The sequence below is a fragment of the Botrytis fragariae genome, assembly GCF_013461495.1.
Source record: "Botrytis fragariae strain BVB16 chromosome Unknown tig00000006, whole genome shotgun sequence".
Classification (NCBI taxonomy): domain Eukaryota; kingdom Fungi; phylum Ascomycota; class Leotiomycetes; order Helotiales; family Sclerotiniaceae; genus Botrytis; species Botrytis fragariae.
The window spans coordinates 3,436,046-3,462,869 of record NW_023500988.1 but is presented as its reverse complement, the minus strand read 5'-3'; the positions used below and the strand labels follow the sequence as shown (position 1 = coordinate 3,462,869).

The window sequence follows — 26,824 nt, the reverse complement described above, 5'->3', positions numbered from 1 at the left end:
TAAAAAATGTCACGAACTTATCGATAAGATAGAGTCACGGAGTGGGGGCATTTTGCAGTTAGACTAGCCAGGTAGTCAAAGCACCACGTGTTTTCTAGTTACTAAGCGTTCCAGATAAATACTCTTGAAACTTTTATTACACAACTTTTTTACTTCACACTACACTACATATCATGTTATCAAAACCAACTCAAGTCAAATAAATTGTTGAGTTTTGAAATCCAATCTAGTATCATGCTTTCTCAAAGGGGTCGGATCAATGCCCAGTCTTCGATTCTGGATGGCTACAAACGTGGAAAGAACAATTACCAAAAAGATTCCAACCCCAATGGTGTGGTTAGCTTTTCTAATGCTGAGAACGTTAGTTATCACATAGCCTTCAAATAACTTTCAATTGACATTTCTTTTAGTTTCTTATGCATCAATATGTCTCTACTTTCGTGAACAAAGGTGTAAGTTATTACTCGAAATTTACTTTGTGATTAATAATTAATGTTCCTTATGGTAGCTGTCAATAGATCAAGCCAGCCTAACGTACAATGAGGGGCCAATTGGTAACCTAAGATTGCGAATTGCAATGGCTACTCACATAAATGCTACTTTCCACCCCGATAAAGACGTCACAGAAGAGCATGTGACTTTTGCCGCTGGGGTCACAGCATTGAATGAAGCATGCGCTATCAATCTGGTCAATGAAGGAGAGGCACTATTGCTAGGGATGCCCATCTATGGGTCCTTCTACAATGACCTTACAATGACAACAAAGTTAGTTTAACCACTTCTTGTCTTCAAAAATCTCTATTAATTTTTATTTATCAATAGATGCAAGATCGTCTATGCCCCCTTCCGAGGTACTGACCAATTTTCAATTGGTGCTGCGACACAGTACGAGCATGCATTACTTGATGCTGCTAATAAAGGCATAAAGATCAAAGCGCTAATAATTTGCAACCCACATAATCCACTTGGTAACCGAAAAACATTTTCTATATCTGATACAAGATTTCTTATACTAACCATTGGCAGGTTCATGTTATACTATCGCCTGCCTGAAAGAGCTCTTCGTCTTCTGTGAGAAGTACCAGCTTCATCTTATTAGTGATGAAGTCTATGCTCTCTCTGTTTTTGGGGCTAGTGGCACGCAGTTTACTTCTTTATTATCTGTTGACCCTACTGGGTTGCTTGATAGTGATAGGATTCACGTTCTCTACGGGCTTTCTAAGGTTTGTAATCCTCCTTAATTGAATTAGAGCTCTATTAAATAAATCAAGGACTTTGGAGCTGCGGGTTTACGTCTTGGGTGTCTTATAACTTACAATACACAATTATCGAACGCGACGCGCAATATAGGGTACGGTCAAAACCAAAGCCTTACAAGAAAGTTCTTAGCTAATATACATCAAAATTTAGTCGTTTCCACTGGCCTTCAGAGATTTCGTGTGTAATTGCGATCAAAATTCTTGAGGACAGGTGTTTTACTACAGAATATGTATCTAAAAGTCATATATTACTCAATGAGCAGTACATTTTAGCCACCCAAATCCTGAAACGAGCTGGAATATCTTACTACGATACAGGGTAATCAGTTTCCTATCTTTTTTTTAGCTGTTTTAATTTTTTAATAATATATAGGAATTCTGGGTTCTTTTTATGGATAGATCTATCTCCATTCTTAGAAAATCAAGACATGGATAATAAGGGCTTATGGGAAGCAGAAAAGATGCTGTCAAGCAAGCTTCTGAAGGCAGGTGTTGAAATGTCAACTGGGTTTGCATATCACAATGAGAAACCAGGCTGGTTTCGCATCATATTTTCAGTTGAGAGGGAAGTTCTTGAGGAAGGATTGCGAAGGTAAGTAATAATTCATCTGATAATATCACACTTCTAACAATGTGCGCATAGGATTATAAAGACCGTGAAATGAACGAATATTGTTATGGATAGGAAGTGCAGGAGGATGCTGTCATCTCGTAACTAGGACAGAGGAATAATTATCCGATATAGCCAATAGTATACGAGCTTCCCAGAACTTCTTAGCTAGATCATCATTAATCCTACTACTTCACTCTGTCACTCTCATCTCAGTTCATGGAAAAATTCAAGGGGGAAATTGGCAGTAAACAGTTCATTCTTGGGAAGTGGTGAGTGGCTCTTCGCGAGCCACTGAGAGAACTGCCAGCGATGAGCTGTTGGCAATTATGTAGAAGTGATGGGTATGTAAAATTTGAAGCTTGGAGCAAGGCCTGTGAGGAATCTACGACTGAGTACTAACTTGAGAGTAGATGGAACTAGTAATACGGCCTACGAAAGCGCTAGACGACCATCTTCTAAGACGCTGGATTTCTTCATGTGAGATCCCATTGAGGTGAGCTTGCAGCTTAGCCTTCTTTTTGTCAACCTCATTATTTGCTTTGCGAATACCAGCTAGTACCCTTCGGAAAAACTTGCTGTCGAAGACTTTTGTCGGGAGACGACGATCAAGGTGATATGATCTGAGTTGGGAAAGTTGTTATTTGAGAGTGTCTGCCTTGCAACGGCCCGTCCCAGAACTTCTGATATACAGAGATAAGGAATATCATGTTGCTAATCATAGCTTTATAGGATTTTCCGCCGTCCTGCGAAAGAATTCGTAAGATTTCTTTGTTGAGCTGTAAAACTTCCTTGATGAAGCTCCTAATGAGTTCCACAATAACCGAGCTATTGATAGAGACATCAACCCTACGGCACCCTGGCCCAACTAGTCGGGATCGGGCTCGCTATTGAAGTAAATACCTAGAGTGTCTGGCACAAATTAGTAACTTCTAACCACTTAAAGCGTGACAGCGCGTCCGCGAGCTTACTATCAGTTCCCGGGATCTATGTGCCATAATCTCAATATCAAGTGTAGCTGCCAAAAGTAGAGTTTCTCGCAAATAACTATTCGCCGGGCTTGCAAGAGACTGTTTAGAGAAACCGTGGAAGATAATAGCTGCGAGTAGTTCTTCGATTTTCGTGTAGCATAAATAACCAGATTCTTTAGCAATGTGATCATTAGCAGAAACCTTGTCTGGGGAGGAGAGATCATGAGTTCGCCTATAGGGGTGAAGCTGTTTGTCCCCTTCTCTACCAATCCCAATGGTGAAGCACAGTATGGATAGGCAGGGTTTGTTTCCGATATCCTTCTTCGTGTAAGACAGTCTACCACTATGCCATTGATGACGGTTTCATCCAGAGACGCTGAGTTGTGATTATGACAAGTGGGTGTGAAAATCTATAATAAGCCTGTTAAATCACTTATTAATACCTTACTAATTAAGAGATATCTTGATGACTAATATATTTGTAATATGATTCTATATTATAAAATTATATTATCATATAGTTATATATTAATATCTCTTATCAAATTGATTTAGAATGGAATGGAATCAAATGGAAGTATATAGAAGATTATTATTAAATTGATTAAACTTGATTGGTTGTACTTTCTTTTTATTATATAAAATAATTCTATAAGATTCGATTTAAATCGATCTTATTTATAAGTATTAAAGCCTTAGGATTTCATTATAAACTATATAAACCTAGGATATTCTTTAAAGAAAACCTAGTAGGAATAAGCAAATTAAATTCAATTCAATCCATTCCTATAATTTGACTTCAATTCTACTATTATATTATATATTCGATTTATCCCTAAGCTAAATCTGACTAAGTCTTCCACTAAATATTATAATAATATTATTTTATTATAATATAAGATCCTACCTCCAAAAGTGAACAAGAAGGGTTCTCCTTCGAATCTAATGAGCACACCATATCGTAGAATTGAATCTACAAGGATCCTGGGTATGGGCGAAATAAAGCAAACCACGCAGAAACCACGAAAAGTGAAGGTGAACATAACATGTGAGGTTGCTTGCAGTTATGGAGGGGGGAAAAAAGATTGAATTTGGTCCCGCAGCGGCAAGTGTGCATGGAAGAAGTTCCAGAAAATGGGAATACTATCAGTATGAGACACTCCATACATCTGAGTATCGACCTTTATCTAATGATCCGAACTAGCACAGTCCCTGCCGTTTTCCTATTGCTTGTTCCCCGAGTGCATATTGGTCGGCCATGAGATTCATCTCCAATACCCAAAAGAGCTTCCTACAGAACCTGGATTTAATGATGACGATTGGGATCAATTGCGAAAGATTCATCACTTTCTAGGTGCTTTAAAAGATGCAACAGAGTTTACTGAAGGTGATGCTGCAACTTTGGAAAGAGTATTGCCTACTATGGAGTTTCTACTACAGCATTTTGAAGATGGAAAGGTATGTGTCTCACATTCCTTATTCTACAGCTCTTTATTTGTGCATCCTTTGTTCTACAACTCTTTATTCATTTAACCTATGCAGATGACCCATTTCTAGGTCCATGTATTAATAATGGGTGGGCAAGACTCGAAAAGTACTATGCTCTCATAGATCGCACCCCCTTTTGTGTTGCAGCTGTTGTTTTAGATCCTTCTTACAAATGGTCACATTTCGAAGAATCCTGTGAGGATACTCATTCTACATGGATTCCGAGGTGGAAACGTCAAATCGAGCTTCTTTGGGAGGAGCAATATAAAGTCGATGTAGAAAATTCAAGTCAATTAACTGAAGAGTTCTCCACAAACTCTCTTATTTCGCATATGCAAGCTAAAAAGGCTTCCTGCACTACAATGGACGAATATACAAAATATCGTGCTACAACACCTCTCGAAACTATTCAAGATCCTCGCACATGGTGGTTAGATTCTACACAACAAATCACCTACCCTACTTTGAGCAAAATGTCCTTAGATTTGCTTGGTTGCCCACGTACAGCTGCATTGGTAGAACACTTGTTTTCTTCCGCAAGAATCACTGTCACTGCACGCAGGAATAAGGTTCATATTGCTGTTGTCAATCGCATCGAATGCTTGGAATCATGGTTTGATCTAGAGTCATGGATGGAAGGGAAGGTAGAATTTGAGAATTTGAGCTGCTAATACTTTATCTTTACTATTTTGGGTAGTGTTTTTAATGTAGTTTAGCTTTATTTAGAATAGCTTAGGTTTTAGGTGCGTTCTTAACATTTTTATATTTCAATATTCCAGTATATCTTCAAAGACATCGTGTTTGGTTGATATCCACGGGAGTGATAAGCCTCAGTGCTCATACGCACTGGCTAACGTATTGTAAGCTCAATACGCGCCACTGTTTTACGGTAGTATACTAATCGCTACACTGGGGAGAGCTACGGCCTGGAGAACTATAACCTCCCGATTTGGTGTGGCCCATATAGTACTGCAGGATCAGGCGCTCTGAGATCAAGTATGTGGTGTGGTCATAAAGTGTCTTTATGAAGCCACGGTGTTTTTGGAATTCTAAGGCGAGCTTCAACACAGTAGTCTACTTGTATGACTTCGCCAAGTCAAGTATGTCCGTATGAAAGATGATATGGGCCCTATTCAAGAAGGGGTATTTGGATCCATGGAAAGCTTGTTCGATAGATGCGTACTTAAGGAAACCTTCTGACCAAGTGCTTCGGTTGCTGCTATAATCGGACAGCTTACCCTTAACCTTTGTAGAAACCATTGGGTTTCCATCATTATCGAAGGAGAGCTTGGTCTTGTCTGCCTCGTCAAAGCTCGAGGTGAAGGTTAGGCGACTGATGTTGTCAGGTTAAGACTTCTTTAAGAAGATCTGTTTGAGATGATTGGGATGGATACCGAAGAACTGAGCGAGGGAGGTTTGAACAGCAGCTGGGAGCTTACTGAGATCGTCATCTTCTTCGGCTTCGACGGTAGGAGGAGCGGGTCCTGTCATGGGGGCAGTATTCTGAGCAGGTTGCGGATCTCATAGACGTGCAAGCTGAGCTTGGTGAAGCCTGTCATCTCTTTTCTTCTCGAGCTCGAATTCTTCGGCGGCTCGTTGCAAAAGGGGCTTCAGTCTTTCGTCTCAGCAGCTCAGCCTTGAGCTTGACACCTTCCACCTGAGCAACCGCAACGTTTTCGGGGACGTCTAGACCATAGTCGGTGAAAGCATCTCTGGCGGAAGAGGTGATTCCAGCTGGAGGGCCTCTAGGCGTTGACATGATGTAGTGGAAGGAAGGGAGAAGTGGGAAGGGAGGGGCAGAAAGGAGTCCGTTTGATTAGTGGAGAAGGGTATCGTCGAATATTGATTGGGCTACGAGGGCGGTGAGAGAGAGTAGGTAATCGTAGAGATGTAACAAATGTAAATGATGGACGATATCTTCAAATTCGAATTCCCCGAATGAGCTAAGGAAAAGAACGATGAAGGATAAAGAATGGAGAGATGCCTTTTCCAGCTAATAAGTACTGTGATCGCTTCTCTATTTGTATCAAATTGTATTATGCAATTCTATGTGAAATATGCAAAATCTATTCCTTTTTGCCATCACTTTACACTTTACCGTGACAAGCATAATTAGTGCTCATCTGCTAAATTGGCTCCCTACTTTCTGAATACTAAGACATATACATAGGTATAGTATGAAATTCTATAATAAGTATACTAAATCACTTATTAATATCTTATCAATATCTTGATAATTAAGAGATATCTCGATGAATAATATAATATAATTCTATAGTTGTTATAAAATTATATTAACTATTATATGATAATATAACGATAATATGGTTTATCAGTGTGTAGCCTATATTAGTAGGTAGCCTATTTTCACCTTAATTTAATTTTCTTATTTCAATATGCATTTCATTAATAACCTATAATAGATTCGAATAATAAAGAAGCCTGTATATTACTCGTTATTGCAATTATTCAGAAAGATAAGAAGCTAAATATTCAAAAGACTATAATACTATATAATATTCTATAATTAATATTACAATATAAAATTGATAATATGTTTTCTTATATAGAAATTCAATTTAAATCTTAAAATCTCTTAAAACTAAAAAAGGAAATTATTATTTAATATATAATTGATATAAATTCAAGAGGTTTTATATCTTAAATAAAAAGGAGTAGAAAATATAGTGAATTATATTCTTGAATTTTGAAGTACAAAAAGAGTTAGAAAGCTTTAGGCTCATTAATTTATTAAATATTATATAAAACTAAAAATATATTTTAAATATATTTATGATTTTCAAAAAACTTTTTATAAAGATTTTATACTTATTAAAAACTGATTTCAATTTATATTAAATATACAAACGAAATATAGTATTCTCAATTATAATTTATAGAATTTCAATAAAATTGATTTTATAATAAGTATTATAAGTATTAATATAATTATTATTAATATTAAGAAATATAATAGAAATAAAGTTATATAATCAGATAATCGAGAATAAGTGATAATAATTATATATAATAATAATAAAAAAAACATTATATCTTTATTTCTAATAATTTAAAGATAAATATATTTTTTTAATTAATATATAAAAACTAATCTTTCTATAGATTAAACTATTAAACTTATAAGTAATAAATAAATGAATAATAGAATAATGTGACGGCAACGGAGTCAAGTCATAGTAATAGAATGAATCAATTATTGTAACTAGAGAATAACAAACTACTATACAAAAAGTGAGCCTGAAGAGGGCTTTTATAGATCCTATCGGATAGGGCCAGGATAGGACCAAGATAGGACCAAGATTAGGCGAAGTGATTTGCCCTGCCTGGTGGGGTAAATGGGTGACTAATCAAGGCTTAAGGCCGAATCGTCACAAATAAGATTAAAATAATTGAAATATTTCAATAAATATATAAGAAATCAAATTAAAAGTAAATATAAAATACTAATACTAAATAAATATAAGAACTATAAATTAATATTATTCTAGAATTATTATAAAAGAATAATATTAAATATATATGTTTATTATTATATTCAAATTATTTAACTTAGTTTTTTAATATTAAATATTTTAATATCTTAAAATAAAAGTATAATATATAAATTGAAGAATTTATAAGAGTATATATTAATTATATCTTAAAGATCGAATCCTTTATAATTTTCAAAATTATATATTAATAATCAATTCTAAATCAAAATATAAAATCAGGATTTTAAGGAGTAGAATTAGTTTTATTCAATTTTGAAGTAATACTTTCTAAATTAAATATTCGAATTTATATATCTATTTCTTTTTCTTTCAATTCAGAATTCTAGATTTTTTAAATATTTTAAAATTCTATAAAAACACTTTTTCAATCAATATTAATTAAATCTTGAATAATTTGTTATTAATTAAGTTTTTTTATATCTTTATTTGAAATTATATTAGTTTTAACTAAAAATATAAAAAGATTAATATATAAGAATATACTTTTGAATATAAAAATTCATATATTTTGAAAAGCAAATAAAATATTAAATAAATATTGATATATAAAAAAAATCTAATTATATTAAAAAGAAATATTTATTAAATAGAAAGCTATAAATATATTATTTTAATAAAAGATTAATATTTAAATTCGATATAATAAGTATCAAAATAAAGGAAATTCTAATATAAAGATATTCTTTAATCAATATTATAATAAATATAAAAGATAGATTATAATATAAGAACCTATAAAAATGATATAATAGATTCTAGATTATTAGATTTATAATAATTTTAATTAATTGATTTAATGATTATTAAGAAATATAAATTTGAAAGTATAAATTAAGATGAAAGTGAGCTATTTATTAATATGAGCTACGCACTAATAAACCACGTTATATATAATTATATGATAATATAATTTTATAATATAAAATCATATTACAAATATATTAATCATCAAGATATCTCTTAATTAGTAAGATATTAATAAGTGATTTAACAGGCTTATTATGGATTTTCACAGTATGCCTATACTTTATTATAATGCCATATGATTGACTATACTAATAAGTAGTATCTTAAGTAGAATCGCAAAAAACTTAAGGATTTAGTTATTCCCTTTTCCTTTCCTATAGACAGCGATCAAGAGCAGCTTTTATTGTACATAGAAAGACATTGTCTTACTTTGGTAAGGGTCAAAATAAAGGATTAGAATGTATATATATATGAACAAGATTCAAAGACTGAACATCTCCCTCTAGTTCTCGATAAAGAACAACTTTTGATTGATTAGAAAAGCACTGCTTTCTATCAATTTTTTAATACCCGCCAGAATGCGTTTCAAATTCGTTCCTGTCATTGCTATGATTTCTGGCGTTGTTGCGGATCTCGATAGTATCAACTCCTCCATCACCGACATGCAAACGGCAGCGTCCCAACTTGCTGCAATTATCAACGATGTAAGTCACCTTAAGCCATTTTTGAAAGAAATCTACTCTTTGGTATTCTAACTAATATTTCCTTCTTCATAGCCTGCACGTATTCAAAATAACACCCTATTTGTGGTGAACTATTCAAAGAACCTCCGTGAAAGCATCGACAAAGCCTATGATGTTGTAGCACAAGACTCAACAACCTTGAGTGAATCCGATGGTGTTACCCTCACAGACTCTATGGAAGCACTCACAATCGGCGTCGAGGAAGTAGCGCTCGTGTACACCATCGCTCTATACGAAGCGCAGTATGTGGACAGGAGCCAAGCGGCTTCTGGGGAATTCTCACAGCTGCGCGTTTCCACAGGGAAGTTTTGCGACACTCTTATTGGAAAATTGCCAGCAGATCTCGTGCCTGAAATTCAGGTGTTTGAATATAGTATAGATACAGCTTTGAGAGAAGCAGAATCTTATTTTAAAATAAAATAAGATAATTTTTACGTCATGTCTTCGGTAGTCACGTGGGAGTGTGCCGGCGGGTCAACTTAGAACACGATTGTTATTAATTCGGGTAGAATCAATTCTAATTATTGAACAAGTTATTATACTTTATAGAATCTAAACTTACTTGATTATTTACTTAATATTCAATCCTTATTTCCTTTCTAAAATTCTACTATGTTTTAAAAATAAATACTAATTATCGAAATGTACAGTTACATACAGACATTCTTGTATATAAAAACAAACAGCGATGATGATATTAGCGATTCGATGATAAATCATATTAGGTATGTAAGATTCAAGAATTGCTAAACTGATCTGAGATTCGATTTTTGTAACTTGATTAATCCAAATCATTTATGATTTCTGTATTAATTCTAAACAAAACCTATATTCGAGTATGTACTTAAAGCGACGTGAATGTTAAGTTGGTCGAAAATAGGGGATGGTCGGGAGGTAGGGTCGTCAACTTAATGCTCGTTACCAGCCTCAGTACATGTGAGCTTGAAGCTCGGAGATAATCGGCCTTCAGCGATTAACGCCACGACTAACACAAATAACAATTATCTGGTCATGATGACCTTTCACGACAGTTGAAAAGTCACATTAGACCTATCGGTACGCTTGAAAACTTGAAGGCAGCAAAATTAGTATGGATAGCCAAATACCAAGTTCGACTAGCAAGACGAGTGACGGACAAAAGGTGCAGAGAAAACGCTTAAGACTAAGTTGTGGGGAATGCAGGAAAAAGAAAGTAAGTTCATACAGTACCACTCTCAGTCTCATTATGGTGAAATATGTTACTAATTGGCTTTCGAGAAATAGCTTTCATGTGATCGTAGATTACCTTGCCAAAGATGTGTAAGGTCCGGGCGATCGGAACAATGCTTATTCGAAACAGGACAGCCCTTTATAGCGATGCATAAGCAGCAGCAAGCTCAATTGCAAATTGATAGCGAAGAAGTTCAAAAACTCCGGTCCGAGGTGACGCAATTGAGAGTACTGCTGTCTAAGATTCATTCCCAAAATGAAGCCACTATTGTGGCAGAGCCTGTGACTGCTACTGGTGTCTCTGAAATAAGCTGCGGGCCGCTGTCAGACAAACGTTGCGAGGAGACTTATGGATCCATTATAACGACGGATAATAACCTTATTCATCCAAACGCAAGAACTCCTTCTAGCTACTACACCCAACACCATCTTTTCCGTTTCTTTGAAGAGGTGAAATTCCGTGTATTCTAAAATTTTCACAAAATTTGCTTATATCACAAAACAGATCCCTGAACTCTTTCCGTTCATGAAAGAAACGCGTGAAGAATTGTTGGAACCTCATGGGGTTCGCATTAAAAAGGACACAGCGGCTCGGAATGATTTGCGAGCTCATGTTCATTGTACGACAGAGTGCCAGTTGGAGGATTTTCTTCCGGCAAAGGACGTAACAGATTTTTTAGTACTTTCTTACCTTGAAAGTTTTGAGCAACTGCATCGTATCGTTCATATTCCTACTTTTAACAAAGAATATGCCAAGTTTTGGGTACCTGATTCTACTCGTCATTCTGCCATGACGGCACTAATTCTCTCTATGATATCAATCTCAATATGCATTCCCGCCACCTACAACAGTCTTACACCTTCTCATCACCAAATAGCTCCGAGGCAGTGGATCTCCGCGTGTGACAGATGGTTAAGAGAGCAAAGTTCAAATGGCCGTAAGCTTGTGCACTATCAAATCGGCTGTTTGTTGTATCTCGCAAAACGAATGCACATGATTAGGAAGAAAGAGTGGTTCAAGGAAACGAGTTCTTTGCTTCAAAATGCAATTATGGATGGACTACACCGAGACCCGACTTCAAGTGGCGATACAATCTTTACGCGAGAGATGAAAAGACGAATTTGGGCTGTTATTCGCGAACTCGACTTGCAAAACTCGTTTGAGACTGGAATACCAACTCTCCTGAACACAATTGATGCTAAAACTGGTACCCCTGGAGACATTGATGATGACGAGTTTGACGAGACCTCGAAAATACTTCTAATCTCAGATCCATTCGACAAACATACCCGAACATCTTATCAAATTCATAGCTCTCAGAGTTGGGGTTTACGTTTAGACGTATCTCGTCGACTTTTTGCGACAGGATCACCAAAAGTATTGAGCTACGATGAAGTCTTACATTTAACCCATCAATTGACCCAGGAAATTCACTCCCTCCCAGCTTGGGATGAAGTCAATTCAGGGGCAACAAGCCATGCCTGTTATCCTATCCCCGCTAATGCATTCCTACATTTCCAGCTTATTGAATGTATTTTAGCTATCCATCGACCCTATCTCAAGAGAGAAAATCACAAGTTTTGGCTTTCTGAAAATATTTGTTACCAGATGTCGCGAGATATACTTTTACTCAATTTAAAACTGATAAACACGGGAAATCAGACTGTAATAATGCTCCGAGAAGATCTTTTGTTGGCTTCATTAACACTCACTCGTGTCATTTTGCTACAGCACAAAGGTCAGCTTACTCGTATTTCCCATGTTGTGATTTAGTATCTTGAAAACAAAGTGCTGATTTTTCGTTTCAAAACTCTCCCTTCATCGGAATTTGTACCATACTAATGAGATGATACAGGCTCAAGCAGTATTATCATGAGCGATTCCACTGCTATCATTAATTTCCTCAAGCGATGCCTTCCTACTATGGGCAACAGATATCTGTATGGATTCGATAAAGAGCCTTGGTGTTTTCTGACTATGTCTACGGCTATTTCATTACTCAACATACATGCAGGGAAAGTTAGTCCAGAGACCGGCAAGCTCGATATTTCACAGAGTTTTTCGGATCTACATCACAAGCGTATCGAGAACCAACGTCATATATCCATTTCTATCCAGCAGGATTCCAGTCCACGAATATCTGCAGAGCACATTAATTCCAGTGGACAATCTGCTGCGTATAAAGCCACAGAATTTCCGGCTTTCTCGTGGTTGAACGATTCTGATGTTAGTATGAGGTCTATATTTCTGTTGAACGTTGATTGACTTAATAGCAGTTTGAAAATGATGGTTTTGATCTCGGAATGGACCTAGATAGCATGTGGCAGTTTTAGTAATGTATTGGTTCGTGAATATGATATAACTAGCAGCCAATTGAGAACAAATCAGACTACAAAGAACATGCATGAGCTCGAGACAGACCGAACTAAGTGTGTGTGTGTCTTCAACGCGAAGTTTTGTCGTTGTATTCGTGCTTCAAGACTTCTACTTGGCATTTTCAACTTAACCCCGAGCACGCGAGATACCTCACAAATTGTTATGGTATTCAACATGTTCAGCTTAGCCAAACCACTTGAAATGTACGAAAAGTCAAGCGCTAATCCCAAAAAGACAAATCGTAGCTGCAATTACCGTAACTTGGAGATAGCACCGATTATCACCGAAGACAATGCCCCACATTCAAGAGTATAAGCTCGGATATGATCGGTCTTCCGAGCCTGTAGTTGAACTACTCATACTATGAGAGCAACTTGTCACGGGAATAATATAGTATGGTACCATCAAAAAGTATATCTTTTTACTATATATATGGCCATATCCTTCAATATTCCGGTAGCTTTTACAACTCAAATATAAATATTCTTCGAAGTTTCAATTAAAGATCCAAACAAACCATCCACAATGTCTTCCTTGCCATCTCAACATCGTGCCCTAGTGCTCGAATCAGTAGGCTCAGACTTCCTCATCAAATCGTTGCCAACTCCTCTCCCGACGCCTGGCAGCGCCGTTGTTCAAATTTACTGTACCGGTGTTCTCTCGTACCATCGCGAAGTATACAATGGCTCACGCCCATATCCATTTCCTCTTCCTATCGTCGGAGGCTTCAGCGCTATTGCTCGTATCATCGCACTTGGGCCTGATGCTGTTTCTCTCAACGAAGGTCAATTAGTTTATGTCGATTGTGTTGTGCGTGGACGTGATGACCCTACCACTATTTTTTTGAGTGCTATTCACGACGGATTTAGTGAGGGCAGTAGGAGTTTGATGAGAGATGTTTGGAGGAATGGTACATTCGCGGAATTCGCGAGGGTACCTTTGGAAAATTGCATTGCGCTTAACGAGTCCAGACTCTGTGGAGAACTGGGATACTCGTTGCAGGACTTGATTTATCTTTGTTATCTTCTTGTTCCATATGGCGGATTGAGAGATATCAAATTGGAACCAGGTGAGACGATTGTGGTGTGTCCGGCAACAGGCGGATTTGGTGGTGCTGGTGTGCAAGTTGCGGTGGCGATGGGAGCTAGGGTCATTGCTATGGGGCGGAATGGAGAGGAATTGAAGAGGTTGAAGCAACATATCAAAAGAGGGACTCCAGGTGCAACCATTGAAACTGTCAACATGACAGGTAATGTGGAGACGGATACCGCGGCTCTACATAAATTTGGCACAGTTGATGCTGTATTAGATATTTCTCCACCTGCAGCAGCTCAATCAACACATTTGGAAAGCGCAATTAATTCACTTCGAAAAGGCGGGAGAGCTAGTCTTATGGGTTCTGGAGAGTACCACATTAACGACTGGAAAGTCATGGGGGATAACATCACGTTGAAGGGAAAACTGATGTATGAAAGAGATGACATGGTACAGTTTGTGAAAATGTTGGAGAGTGGGTTACTTCCTAGAGGAAAGGAATTTGTAGATGTGAAATCATTTAGTTTGGAGGGGTGGAAAGAAGCTTTTGATACAGCAGCAGAGTTTACTGGTGTTGGCAGACTTGTTGTGATGAAACCATAAGTTCATCTATTCAGTTGTATAAATTATAACTACTTAGTCAAGGTTTTTTTCTCTTAATATAGATTGTTATTCCTAAGTACGAAGCAAAACAGGTTAACAGCCAAGCCTCCCTTTACTCGTTATCATATAGTTATATCATAATTAACACTGATAGAACTCTTGAAGGTAGGCTTTTATATTGTACTATTAGTTAAATGAATATGAAATATGGGCTTAAGGTTAGAAAATAAAATTGAGAGTTTTATAGCGTATCCAATGTGTCTTGATTTAACAGATTCAATAATATTATTTTTGTTATTATAAAAGTGTTATGAAAACTAATTATTAGTCCTAGGATATTCTTAGTGATCACTACTAGTAGTGACTCATTTCGATAGGGGGCGATAATCTAGTCAAAAAGTTATTATTTGATTACTACTCTTTTATACTTTAATTTTGAGCTTCTTAGAGATTTATAGAAGAAATAAATAGAAATTATTTATAAATTAAGTGATTTACAGTATTAATCCTAAATACCGAATTTCAATAATATACATCGAAAATCGTTGAAAAAAAAGCAACTAGATAAAAATTCTTTATAATAATGAAAATGTTTATTCGAGTTTATTATAACAATCAAATTGATAATTATATATATCTAATATTACATTATAACTAAATAATTATAAAGAATTAAGAAATCTCATCAAACTTATATTTTTTAATAAATAATAATTACAAACTCTATTTTTACCTTTTGAAATAACTTTGAAAATCCTTTTATTATAATATTATACAATTATAACTCTTCATATATTATAATATTAATAAAAGAGAGGTTCAAAAGTAATTATAATATAATATCATTTTTTTAATCAAATTTACCTCGAATCTTTTTTTTTTCAAATAACAAAGCTTAATAGGATTCTAAATAAATCAATTAATTATTCTATAAAGTATAATATTTATAATTTTATTATTTATAATAATAAATAAAATAATAATAGATTCAATCTCAACTAATATTATTTTCTAAAAACTTAAATTATCGTTGTTAAATATTAATATTATAGAATCTTTAATAATTATTTTTCGTTTTATAAACTAATAAATTTTGTTTAATATAATAATATAATAATTAATTTGTATTCTTTATATAATAACTAGGAATAGAGCAAGAAGAAACTATTCTAGGACTATATAATATCGGACTGTAACTGCTAGTGTTATTGCTATTGAAAGTAGAATTGATCTTTCAAAATAATATTATAAATAACCTTAGTCATTAGCTATACCTTTTAGATTATTGAATATAAGGCTTATTTAAGGATAGTTAACTTCGTTATTTAGATAGTTGGAAAACTCTATTAGAATAAGTTCTCTAATTATATCAAATGTGAATCATTAAAATCAATCTATAATATTGATAATAGTTCTTATTTTATGCTTTTCGTATGTATTAATCTACTTGGATATTTTCTTTATAAATAATGTAGTATATAACGTGATTCATCACCGAGTGGATCATATCACCGAATGAATTACTTCAAAATCACACCAAAATTAACCTTTTTTTAATATTCATATTTTAATAATTAATCAATATTTTTTGAAAAAGAAACAATGTTTAAGAATAAGAAAAATTTATATAATTAAAAAGTGTAAATATTTTGATTATATTCTAAAAACAATTGAAATTGTTACGGTTTCTATTATAAAAACACTATTTTTATGATAACTATTGTATTAAATCTAATTTCTAATAATTGATTAGAAATTTATATTATTTATATAGATAATTATAATATTTAGAAGAAAAAAATAAATTATATTAATAAATAAATAAAGTGCACAGTTACGCACAGACGAATTTTGTATGTAAAATGAAGTAATCCACTCGGTGATATGATTCACTCGGTAATAAATCACGTTAATATATTAAATAAAGTAATACAAATTTTCAATAATATAATTCAAATAGTATAATCTAATATTTTTGATTTTATTATATAATTAGGAATAATCTTCTTTTTAAATAATAATTATAGAATAATTATATAATATTTATTTGTAGATACTCTGAGTACTCAAATTATTTGATAAACATATATTCTATAAAAGCTTATAGAGTAGAGTATACTATTCCATAAGGCTAGATACCCCGAGTAGGGTACGAGTGCCTAGCCCTGGAATTCAGGGGAAATGCTTTTCAGTCTACTCGGGAATAAGAAATATCTTGTCAGGCATCTTTGTATACAAAGGAAACTTCATTTGGCGCGGTTCCTCCATGCATCTAATCCAGCTCTTGTAAGAGCGATCTTTCGTCGAAAGGCTAAGTCATCGTTGTTTATCAATCATTCGAGCAGCTCAGTAACGAGAGCACTGCAGATAGATATTAGACCTATAATTGCGATTCCATTCCCAGTTTCTCCTTTATCACTCTTTATTAGTGTTTGTACTAGTATACAATAGTATAATAATAATATATATCAAGTTTTTAATTTAATATCTTATATATATAAAGAGGGATTGTATTATTTCAGTTGATATTTAATATATTAAATATTATTAGAAAAATGTAGGAATATGCGAATTCAATTCGGAATGCCTTTTCATATTTTGAAATAGATTTGAGAATAGATATTTCAAGAGATATTGATAAATTCCTAGTCTATTTCGGAATAAAAAGAGTATTCTAAATCGAATTCCTATATTCCTACATCTTTCTAGTGATATTCAATATTATTTCTATATTGAATATCTTTAATCATATATAAATCGATATCACCTATAAAAATATTGATATACACTACTATACAGATCAATATACGAAATACGAGCAAGACTAGTAAGAATACTACTCTTTATCCAAGCTCCATCATTACTATCTCCAGCATTGGTGGCATTCACTGCTGCATCGATTGAGAACTTTGCGATATCCTCATTGTTAGAATTATAACAAAAGATGCATAGAGTGACGCACTAGCTAAGTATCAAAGACATCGGTAGTGTGTGGTGAGGTGATCACAGGACTGTTCAATAGATTGAGTTCTTTCTCTCAAACTTTTAGTATCCTTTTATAAAATTCCCAGTGGGATTTTTGATCTGTTTCCGACCGACCAAGTCTGAAATGAGTATCTCATGCAGCAAGAGGTGTATATTGAGCTGAAATTTTATCTCTCACGGCTTGGCTGCGAAACACAACAATAAACAGCATAGACACAACATATCGTTTCCAATTAAGGATGTAATTGCATTTTGTGTAACGAAAAGTCTAGTACTCCATTTTGTGCCCACTTAAAGATATACCCCGACATAAGCAACCATCAATCTTTCTTCAAAATTTAAAGATGGTTTAGAGACCAGAACTAGCATATGGTTACAATTGGGCTCGGAATGGTTAAGGTATATGCAGTCGCACTTATGACTGACTCGCAAGAGCGTTCCTATACAGTAGATCAAATCAAGCGGAAATCACAAAAGCACATCTATACGAAGGTTGGAAGGGTCTCCTTCAGATCAGTTCCCCTTCAGCCCAGTCTTCGTTCTTATTGTGTCCCGCGTTATTGGGCGGAGTATGCCGACATTAATTGATTGTGGAAACGGTATTTTATCCGTTTCGAGCAGCTCTGTAAGGTGGCTGTATTGACCGCACTTCTATATCTTTTAGTATTATGTTGTGATTGAACATAGAATACGTGAACTTACTCTCGTGAACCCTTTCTCGAATGCCAATGAATATACATAGTAGGTTCCTCGAACTCAGTGAATTTCTCTCGCTATACTTCGATCACTAAATCGCCTAGCATTTTATCTGCTACCTATTATAATAATTGAAGAGAGACCGCATTTCTAATCATCGCATATTCGTTAGAGTTCGTCAGCGCGAATATGCAACAGGAAATGTTGCTGGTTTGAAGAGGAGTTTCGAAAAGAAAGATGCGATGTCTGTGTGCTGAGCTTACAACAGTAAAAATGTGTGCCTAAGTATTGATGGCTCGCAATGCCTCTCACATGGGGAGGTGGAGTGCATGCCCCGCTTTTCACCGGGAAAACCTTGGCACTTTTGTGATCAATTTTTGCTTGGTCGAAAATTCGCGAAAATTCACGAAATTCGCCCTTTGGAAGAGGCCCGTGTTGTGTGCACACGTCGCACTTATTGGTTCCCGCATTTTGTCTCGCGTGTTAGTATGCTTACTCTCTATCCCTACTTCATTTCTATCACCATCTTCATCACCATCTCTCGCTCCCTTGTTCCTTCCATCTCCATCACACAACACTACCTTCCTATCGCCATCCCTCGATCCCTCAGTCCTCCATCTCCATCACACAACACTACCTTTCTATCGCCATCCCTCGATCCCTTGTTCCTTCCTTCCATCTCCATCACACAACACTACCTTTCTATCGCCATCCCTCGATCCCTCGGTCCTCCATCTCCATTACACAACATCTATTACAAATGAAAATCTGTCTTATATTGTGTTGTATACAAGAGTTGTATTTTACTGTATCTGCTGCTTAGAACAACCCCGCCAGTGGTAGTCCTTTAGCAATTGCTGCTTAGAACAATCCCGCCAGTGGTAGTCCTTTAGTAGCAATTGCTGCTTAGAACCACCCCGCTAGTGATAGTCCTTCAGCAATTTCTTCTTAGAACAACCCCGCCAGTGGTAGTCTTTCAGCATCTACTGTTTAAAACAACTCCAACTCCAACACAATTTATATATCAGGTTTTGTGGACCACCTTTACACATCATTTCGTTCAAGAGTCAAGGCTGCTCTATAGCCTGGGTGGGTTGGGAATCACACATGAAGTGTGGGCTAATATTGTTTTCAATATAGTTATTATTTTACTACATTCGTCGCTAATTACAATTATAGGAACAAATTATGTCAAATCCAACTGAAATCCTGATTGAGAAACTTGAGCTCAAACTTCTCCTTCGCGAAAGAGTATTTATAAAATGGGAAGATGAATCGGGTACACCTTGGACGCTGGGCTCTCGTCCAAATCGCAATAAGCAGAATCTCAAATTTTTCATTGCTGTATATTATGATATGGAAGGATACATTCATATACACTTTTCCATTACGGTATCTGTCATAATTGCAGGCAGAAAGCGGAAAATGGAGATGTTATTCGTTGTTCCTCCAGATGCCGACTTCGCAAATACTTCTAAGCCTCGTTTAATATCGGATATCGATGATTTATCTCGCCTCGATGCTTCTGCTATTCACGAGGCCGAAATTAGCCATTCAGTACATGTTATCTGTATACAATTCAATTTAATTGCGAAAGGGTTCGTCGTCATAAAGAAGAAGAAGAGTAATACAACTCTTAAGCCCTGGGGCATCATCTCAAAGAATTTGATTTGTGGCCTTGAATCTCTATCTAACACGAAAACATTCACTGTATATATCAAGCCAAATGATTATGCATTGGTGGGCTTGGAAGACCTCCGCAATCGCGTGAGCAACACCAGTACTCCTATCGACACACACAAACCCAATATGAAGGAAATATACATTCAACAAGCACCCGAATTAATGGAATGGAGTAGACATGACTCAGTATCACTACCACCACCATATATCGAGAATCCTCAGCCATGTTCGGAAGTACAGGTTCCCCGATCGCCACCAATCACTTTCGAAAAGGAAAAGCCATTATTCAATGCTAACGAAGCAGCAATCGCAGAAACACCCCCTCAGCTAGTTCCGGAAGTACAAGTTTCTCAGCCATCAGCGATCATTTTCGAACAGGGAACGCGATCAAACGATACTATCCAAACAGCGATTGCAGAAACACTAGCTCGAACTTCAACCAGCCCTAACTCTTCATCGGTACATGGCGTTTTCTCTCCTAGCCGTGAAGAGTTGTCAGATGGTGAAGTGAGCTTGAACGATATCGGAGAGGATCCGAGGTGTACCCGAATTGACTTGGATATAGATTCGGATGAGGAACAGCTTGCTAATCTCAATTCTCGAGAACTCGATCATGATTCAAGCATATCACAAATGCTTAACTCGAAGTTGTTGAAATGGATACAAACAGTAATACGGATAAATCCAAACGTTCACGAACACAAACGCTTGACTACCAAGTTGTCAATTCTGGGCAATTGCATCCGTATATCAAATGTTAGCATATTTGATGCTACTTTACTCTGGTGCTCTGCACTCTTTTTCTACGACCCGCTCGATTCTGATCCTGACAACACTCTCGGATTATGGGAGGAGAGAAATTCATGGCTCATTTCAGATATAGCCAGATTAATTCAATGGGCTAATGGAATGCACCATAACGTCGAGACAAATTCGTCATTTTTGAAGCATTTTATAAAGCTGGGTGATACTGCTCGTAATGTTGCTCTGACTATTAGATGCAATAATGACAAGTACTATGATCAGAAAAGTGTATGCATTGTTTCTATATTAGCGGAATTTAGCGACTCAGGTGGTGATGGTAGTGGTATCGGCAAAGAGAGCAAATCCGCTTCTCGAAAAAGCTTGTGGACTGAAAGCAATGCGTCTAAACGAGTAAAAATGTAATCTATACAAAACACGCAAATATACTATGCTTCGATGATGTGAAACCCAAAGAAACGAGACGACTTAGAATCAGATATAATTGAGCACAACATTACAAGCTCAACTGACTAATTCCACACAACTTCCAATTCTCGGTCAACTCATTGGTTACCTGACCTGACGACAGACTTCAAAAGATCCGGAACCTCTGAAAGAGGAGAGAACGACTTATCCCATCAGATTCGATACCGAGCGAAAGAAACAGCTACGTATGGCTTCGTTTATTGGGGGACTATCTTATTTTTTGGCCGTCCCTGTTTTGGGCCACCCTTTTACATCGAAAATCGCTTCTTTCGACCTGTTGATATCTCTATCAAGATCCTATATTTTTTTTTTAGAAAAAATCAGCTTAATGCAACCCGACAACCTGCTCGTGTAATGTTCTATTTCCGTCCTCAAAAGCCTCGCCGAACATGATTCCATCGACATAACATCTCCCAATGAAATCGTATTCAACTGGGTTGTCAGGCCGTTTTTTAATGGTAAATGGCATTTTCCCTCCATAGAAGATCCAAACCTCGTCTCCAGGCTTCGTCTCTCGATTTCCAAGTCCTATTGCGTCTTTTTCTGTGATAAAAAATGCCGCATCTTTCACCATACGCCATATTGTCTGTCGGGCAGCATTGGGAGGTGACTCTCCACTTGTAGCAAATAAAAAAGCATCGTGAGCATCACTAGAGGAGGCTCGAGATAGTACCCAATCCTGGTCATTCCGGACGAAATCCCCAATAAGCATCCGACCAAAAGCCTGCTGCTGATTGATTCCAGCGCTGCAGTTTGCAAGAACAGCCCACGAAGATAACGTTTTAACGAGATTCTCATTAGATATCTCCCTACTTGGTGCATACTGTGGCCCTTCAACAAATTTAATGGTATCGACTAGAATCCCCTTCAACGATAGCACCATTTTTGTCTTTGTAGCCGTACTCAGCAAGAGCTCGCGGTCCATCGGGCGGTCACTCGCTGCATTATAATGAGGATATCCATGCAAGGGGTAATACCCCTCGCTATTACTTGGACAAGCTTTTAAGTCTAGGGCCCAGCGGGGTATTCCAGGTGTTGGATCTTCTGATATTCGGAGTTCCATGGCTAGTGGTCGCAAATCTGATTCGCATGATATCAAATCGATGGTATTAGACGCATAATGCGTTGCAACATCGACCTGTAACGAGTGAACTTAGCAATTGTCTCAATAGGACGGGCTCGTACAACCCTGGCGCTAGCTCAATATACTTGGTGTAATTTATATCCGACTGAGTGTAGAAATTAACCTTAGTAGACTGAATAATAACTTACTATATTTATGTTAGTTCTCATCCTCATTAATCGAGAACAATCTCCAAACTTTCTTCGATGTAAAAGCAAATATCGAGAAAGATTTACCTTTGTAATCGCACTCTGCCATATTTTGCAACTGTCCCTTTTCTACCAAACCCAGAAGCGCAAATACTTTATCTCGCGGATCTGTTGCCCCTCTCATACGCCACCTTATCATCAAATCGAGAGGATAACGGTCTCGCTGGTATTTGGTGCTGGTTATCCATACCACCTGGCACATCAAGTCATCCAAGAACTCGAGATTGGTTTTACTCAAGACAAGATGAATAGATGCAGGTTTAGTACCCTCTATCCAATTTTCTGATGCCCGGCTCAATACATTCCACTCCAAATGCAACGGGCCCCAGACTAAACACAGATTTGGCGGGAGAACAGCTTCCTGCACAGTCCAGATTCGAGTCCACCACAGATTTTCAGAATTTGAAATAGACTTTAACGCCCTCATAGCGCGTTTGAAATGATCTAAAGACGCAAAAAAAGTTGGAACGGGGACTGCCTTGGCGTCTTCAACTTCAGATAGAATGGCCATGTATTCACAAAATTCCACTCCCGCTTTTGCGTCAGTCAAATCAATATCATCTCGGATCTCTCCCATCCAGGCTAAACATCGAAATGACAGGCGATATATGTCAAGCATCATCTGGACTTGCCAAGATTTCTCGTCTGGGTCGTCCTGGTTGATACATATCTGGTCGATCCACAACGTCCTAACTGAATCTCGCAGTCTGAGGTTACGGAGAGCGTTATGCAAATTCTTGGTAACTTCAAACTCCGTTCCCGAAATCCTTATGGTGTTTTTTTCAGTAGCTCGGTCTCCCCAGACGTACGACAGTGCTTCGTACTTTGGACGAGTCGAAAGAGACACGACGTAAGTATCGCATTTAACGGCTGCATTATCAGCCCCACTAACATCGGGAAGTAGCTTCAGCAGTCGAACTTCATCCCGAGAAATCGTGGTGTAAATATGAGATGACAATGTGACCATTTCGAGATCCCAATGATAAATCTTGATGAGATATCTAACTTCTATGTCAACAAAGTTTGTTGGTCGGTACAAACTATCATGCCAACGATTTTTTGGCGATCAGCACTAGTATTGTCAATTTTGATAGTGGGATGATGACTCCACAAAGGAGGGAACACGTTCACCATCTCGAATGGCATCAAGGATTATTATAACAGCATATTTTCATTGTTCCGTCGATGGGCGTTTGATTCAGTGAAAAAGACGACCAGTGGGTGGACGTACTCCTGGGACACTCCAGAAATTGATTCAGTAAGATCTCTTGACATTTGGGTTCGATTTTTTTTATAGAATTATACAGTGATGAATTAAGGATTTAATAGTAAACAGATGAATTCAAATATTAAAGAATAAATCACTAAATTTATGAGCAATTTGAAAAGTCAAGAAGTGTTCCATCAGTTCGTCCACCCACCGGTGGACCTATATAATTATTCTCTCACACATAATTTAAATAGTTGATCAACACTTTAATTTCGAAGAGTCAGTAGAGCAACACTAATAAGGAGGTTCTTTTCCTAAAATCTGTCATTATTGATGCGATTGGGTTGATTTAAAATGCACTCTATTTATTTGATCCAACCCTTTGGTCCACCCCAAGTACCGTTCACCATGTATTTCCCGTACACCCATGGAAAGAAATTCTTTTTCAAATAATAGAATTCTGTTCGCGGAATAGCTTGATCGATACCAAACCATTTATTGAATGTCTCTTTTGGTACTCCGCCGTACTTGAATTCTGCAAGAAGTACCTTTCCATATTCAGTCAAGAGAGGACACGACGTATAACCATCGTAGATTTCCTCCGGTTCCCGACCATCAATTGCCAAGAGCAGATTTCGAACCAGAACTGGTGCCTCTGCAGTTATTGCTGCAACTGTTTTTGAAGTTGGCAGACTTGAAGCGTCTCCAGCAGACCAGACATTATGGTATTTGATATGACGGGTAGTCCCTTCGTCGACGTTGACATAACCAGCATCATTTGCGAGTACGCTATTCTTGACAAAATCATGTGGTTTATTCTTTGGTACCACATGCAAAAAATCAAACTCTCTCGTAACCTGACCTTTACCATCTGGACGAGTAAAAGTCGCCTTGTTCCCATCGATGGCGGTAAGGTCATGCTGAAACAACCCTTCAACCAGCCTTTCTTTTCTTAATTCCTCAAGCTTGGCACTATATTTGGGGACACCAAACATTGTTGGGAGACCAGTGGCAAAAGAAATATTTATCGCGGAATTGGAAGGATCCTTGATATCATATAGGCCAGCACGTTTCCAATGGTCCAATGCTAGCCACATAATCTTCTGCGGAGCGCCAGCACATTTGATCACACCTGCTGGTTGAGTGAAAATGGCTTTTCCCTTTTGAAGTTTTTGTATCGTACCAAAGACCTTATCGCAAGTGTCGTAATTGTATATAGAGGACACAAGAGAGTCCGGGTTTCCAAGTGCTTCGGATAATCCCTTCACACTTCCAACATCAACCGTAATACCTGGAGCAACAACGAGCTGGTCATAATTAACAATATCCCCGTTTTTCAAGGTAATGAAGTTTTCATCTGGGGAAAACTCCTCCACACCGGTATTGTAAAACTTAAGTTTCGAATCAATCAAATCATTCAAAGGTTTTCGGAGACTCTCCTTTGTTTTAAGGCCACCTCCAACAAGAGTCCATCCAGGTTGATAGTGATGCCAGGTGGCTGGGTCAACAATAGCAATGTCGTCTTGATGAAGGTTCGCTTGCCTAAGGAGCTGATGACTGATAGCAAGGCCAGCGGAGCCACCACCTACTACGACAATTTTGTGATTCCGGTTGTGGCCAACCACAGGTGATACAGTCGCAAAACCTCGAGAAGTCCGAGCAAATTGAGCCCTGGGGATAGAACGTAAAGATATCAACATTATTATAAAGTAGGTTATCACGTTACCGCAAAAGCTTTAACTACGAGTATCAAAAGAACGTGTAAAAGTGATTGAACGGACAAGGAATACTCATGTCGCTCAAGCCTATTAAAAGGATTTTTGACATTTATGGTAAGAAGCTCGATTACTAAACAGTTTTAGTCAGCAAAACGATCACGCCATCGTGACTGCTTCTATCGTCGACCTATGAGAAGCTCAAATGAAAATTAAAATAGGAATTGTAGCATCACACAGGGACTTAACATTTCGATACGCTACCCAAGCTGAAGCTAGATTCTAAAGAGAACTGGCTCCGTCTACTGCTACTATAACTTAATTTGTTAGTTTATCACTTCTCAAGGCTGTTCAACATGTCTAAAATGATTGAAAAATAGGCACCTCATATATTGAACAAATTTTATACTGTAGATTAAGAGCATGCGGCTCATATTTTTCACGGGAGATCAAGGTCTGAAAAACGTGGCTTTGATTGGTAATTCTAGAAGCTAAAGAGGAGAATGCAGTTCCTGTACATCACGTCACGATTTATGCTTGCCTTGGCCTACCTGTTAAGTTTGGGATGTGTACCCCGTGATCCGGAGAATGCTTTACGTTGATAGAGCAGAGGGGCTGCTAAATCAAAGTTAACAATATTGTTCTAGTAAAACAGAACATTCAGAGATTATATTCATTTAGTACTACTTTGGAAGAAACAACTTTGTTTGTGATACCCAGTTGGTACCCCAGTAGTAAAGGGTTCACCTCTTTAAGAGATGCAGCTGAAAGAGAGGTCGAAGTGTTTGAACGTATTGGCTCTATCTCAATAATCGCTAGTGTGTCTAGTGAGTCAACGGTCTTGTATCTAACTGCAGTGTTTCCTCAGTCAAAATCAGACGATACATAACCAGATAATCATAGCAATGAAGACTTTATTCAGAACTGTACTCAAATGGTGACGATAGATAGTATCATCGCAGCTCTTATCGCGTGTCATCCCAAATGACACGTCTTGCCGGGGGTATTCTTGGTTTGTTCAGAGTGATATAACAGTGTGGCTTTCATAGTCCTTATTCTACCTTTCCCGCCGAATCTGCGTTTGACGCTTGACATTACAGCGCGGAGTAGATCATTTCACAGAGATTCTACAGCCATTTCTTGAACGTCATCGTTTCCAGAATTTCCATTTGAAGCTTCGAAGGAAGGAAATCCGAGTTGACGTCCAGGAATAGAGATATACAAAAGATGGTAAGTTGTTCTGCCACTGAACGAAAGCATACTTGTCCATCGCTCATCATTGAAAAACGTTGGGAGCGATTGTGCACGTAATTGCAATCATTTCTCACAACGAAAGAATCGCAGTATCCGAGCCTCCGCTCCCAATGATATTCCTATCGCTATTACAGCTCCAGGCAATTATGCGGTTATTTTGAC

General features: G+C 37.0%; 8 protein-coding genes across 8 annotated transcripts; 5 read left to right on the top strand and 3 right to left on the bottom strand.

The window, feature by feature from the left end:
* Positions 1 to 234: 234 nt before the first annotated feature.
* Bfra_002208 (putative 1-aminocyclopropane-1-carboxylate synthase protein) lies at positions 235 to 1,924 on the top strand (the record flags this gene model as incomplete). The annotated part of the gene is made up of 9 exons (XM_037332630.1): positions 235 to 360; positions 411 to 452; positions 509 to 765; positions 823 to 968; positions 1,027 to 1,223; positions 1,272 to 1,351; positions 1,411 to 1,578; positions 1,633 to 1,851; positions 1,903 to 1,924. The coding sequence occupies 9 exons, from the start codon at positions 235 to 237 to the stop codon at positions 1,922 to 1,924; spliced, it is 1,257 nt and encodes a 418-aa protein (XP_037196784.1).
* Positions 1,925 to 2,425: 501 nt separating this feature from the next.
* On the bottom strand, positions 2,426 to 3,072 carry Bfra_002207 (uncharacterized protein). The gene is made up of 2 exons (XM_037332629.1): positions 2,807 to 3,072; positions 2,426 to 2,552 (listed from the first exon to the last, which is right to left on the bottom strand). Exon 1 carries the CDS (start codon positions 3,062 to 3,064, stop codon positions 2,843 to 2,845), a length of 222 nt encoding a protein of 73 aa, XP_037196783.1. The 5' UTR covers positions 3,065 to 3,072; the 3' UTR covers positions 2,426 to 2,552; positions 2,807 to 2,842.
* A 6,096-nt stretch (positions 3,073 to 9,168) lies between these two features.
* Bfra_002206 (uncharacterized protein) lies at positions 9,169 to 9,756 on the top strand (the record flags this gene model as incomplete). The annotated part of the gene is made up of 2 exons (XM_037332628.1): positions 9,169 to 9,294; positions 9,367 to 9,756. The coding sequence occupies 2 exons, from the start codon at positions 9,169 to 9,171 to the stop codon at positions 9,754 to 9,756; spliced, it is 516 nt and encodes a 171-aa protein (XP_037196782.1).
* Positions 9,757 to 10,423: 667 nt separating this feature from the next.
* On the top strand, positions 10,424 to 12,876 carry Bfra_002205 (putative c6 zinc finger domain-containing protein; the record flags this gene model as incomplete). Its single annotated transcript, XM_037332627.1, has 6 exons — positions 10,424 to 10,561; positions 10,614 to 10,632; positions 10,688 to 10,992; positions 11,048 to 12,074; positions 12,399 to 12,769; positions 12,820 to 12,876. The coding sequence occupies 6 exons, from the start codon at positions 10,424 to 10,426 to the stop codon at positions 12,874 to 12,876; spliced, it is 1,917 nt and encodes a 638-aa protein (XP_037196781.1).
* A 568-nt stretch (positions 12,877 to 13,444) lies between these two features.
* Bfra_002204 (putative alcohol dehydrogenase protein) lies at positions 13,445 to 14,557 on the top strand (the record flags this gene model as incomplete). The annotated part of the gene is made up of 1 exon (XM_037332626.1): positions 13,445 to 14,557. The coding sequence occupies one exon, from the start codon at positions 13,445 to 13,447 to the stop codon at positions 14,555 to 14,557; it is 1,113 nt and encodes a 370-aa protein (XP_037196780.1).
* Positions 14,558 to 19,426: 4,869 nt separating this feature from the next.
* Bfra_002203 (uncharacterized protein) lies at positions 19,427 to 21,088 on the top strand (the record flags this gene model as incomplete). Its single annotated transcript, XM_037332625.1, has 1 exon — positions 19,427 to 21,088. One exon carries the CDS (start codon positions 19,427 to 19,429, stop codon positions 21,086 to 21,088), a length of 1,662 nt encoding a protein of 553 aa, XP_037196779.1.
* A 388-nt stretch (positions 21,089 to 21,476) lies between these two features.
* Positions 21,477 to 23,450, bottom strand: Bfra_002202ia (putative heterokaryon incompatibility protein; the record flags this gene model as incomplete). Its single annotated transcript, XM_037332624.1, has 2 exons — positions 21,477 to 22,289; positions 22,674 to 23,450. 2 exons carry the CDS (start codon positions 23,448 to 23,450, stop codon positions 21,477 to 21,479), a joined length of 1,590 nt encoding a protein of 529 aa, XP_037196778.1.
* Positions 23,451 to 24,058: 608 nt separating this feature from the next.
* Positions 24,059 to 25,393, bottom strand: Bfra_002201 (putative sulfide quinone reductase protein; the record flags this gene model as incomplete). Its single annotated transcript, XM_037332623.1, has 1 exon — positions 24,059 to 25,393. One exon carries the CDS (start codon positions 25,391 to 25,393, stop codon positions 24,059 to 24,061), a length of 1,335 nt encoding a protein of 444 aa, XP_037196777.1.
* Positions 25,394 to 26,824: the final 1,431 nt, after the last annotated feature.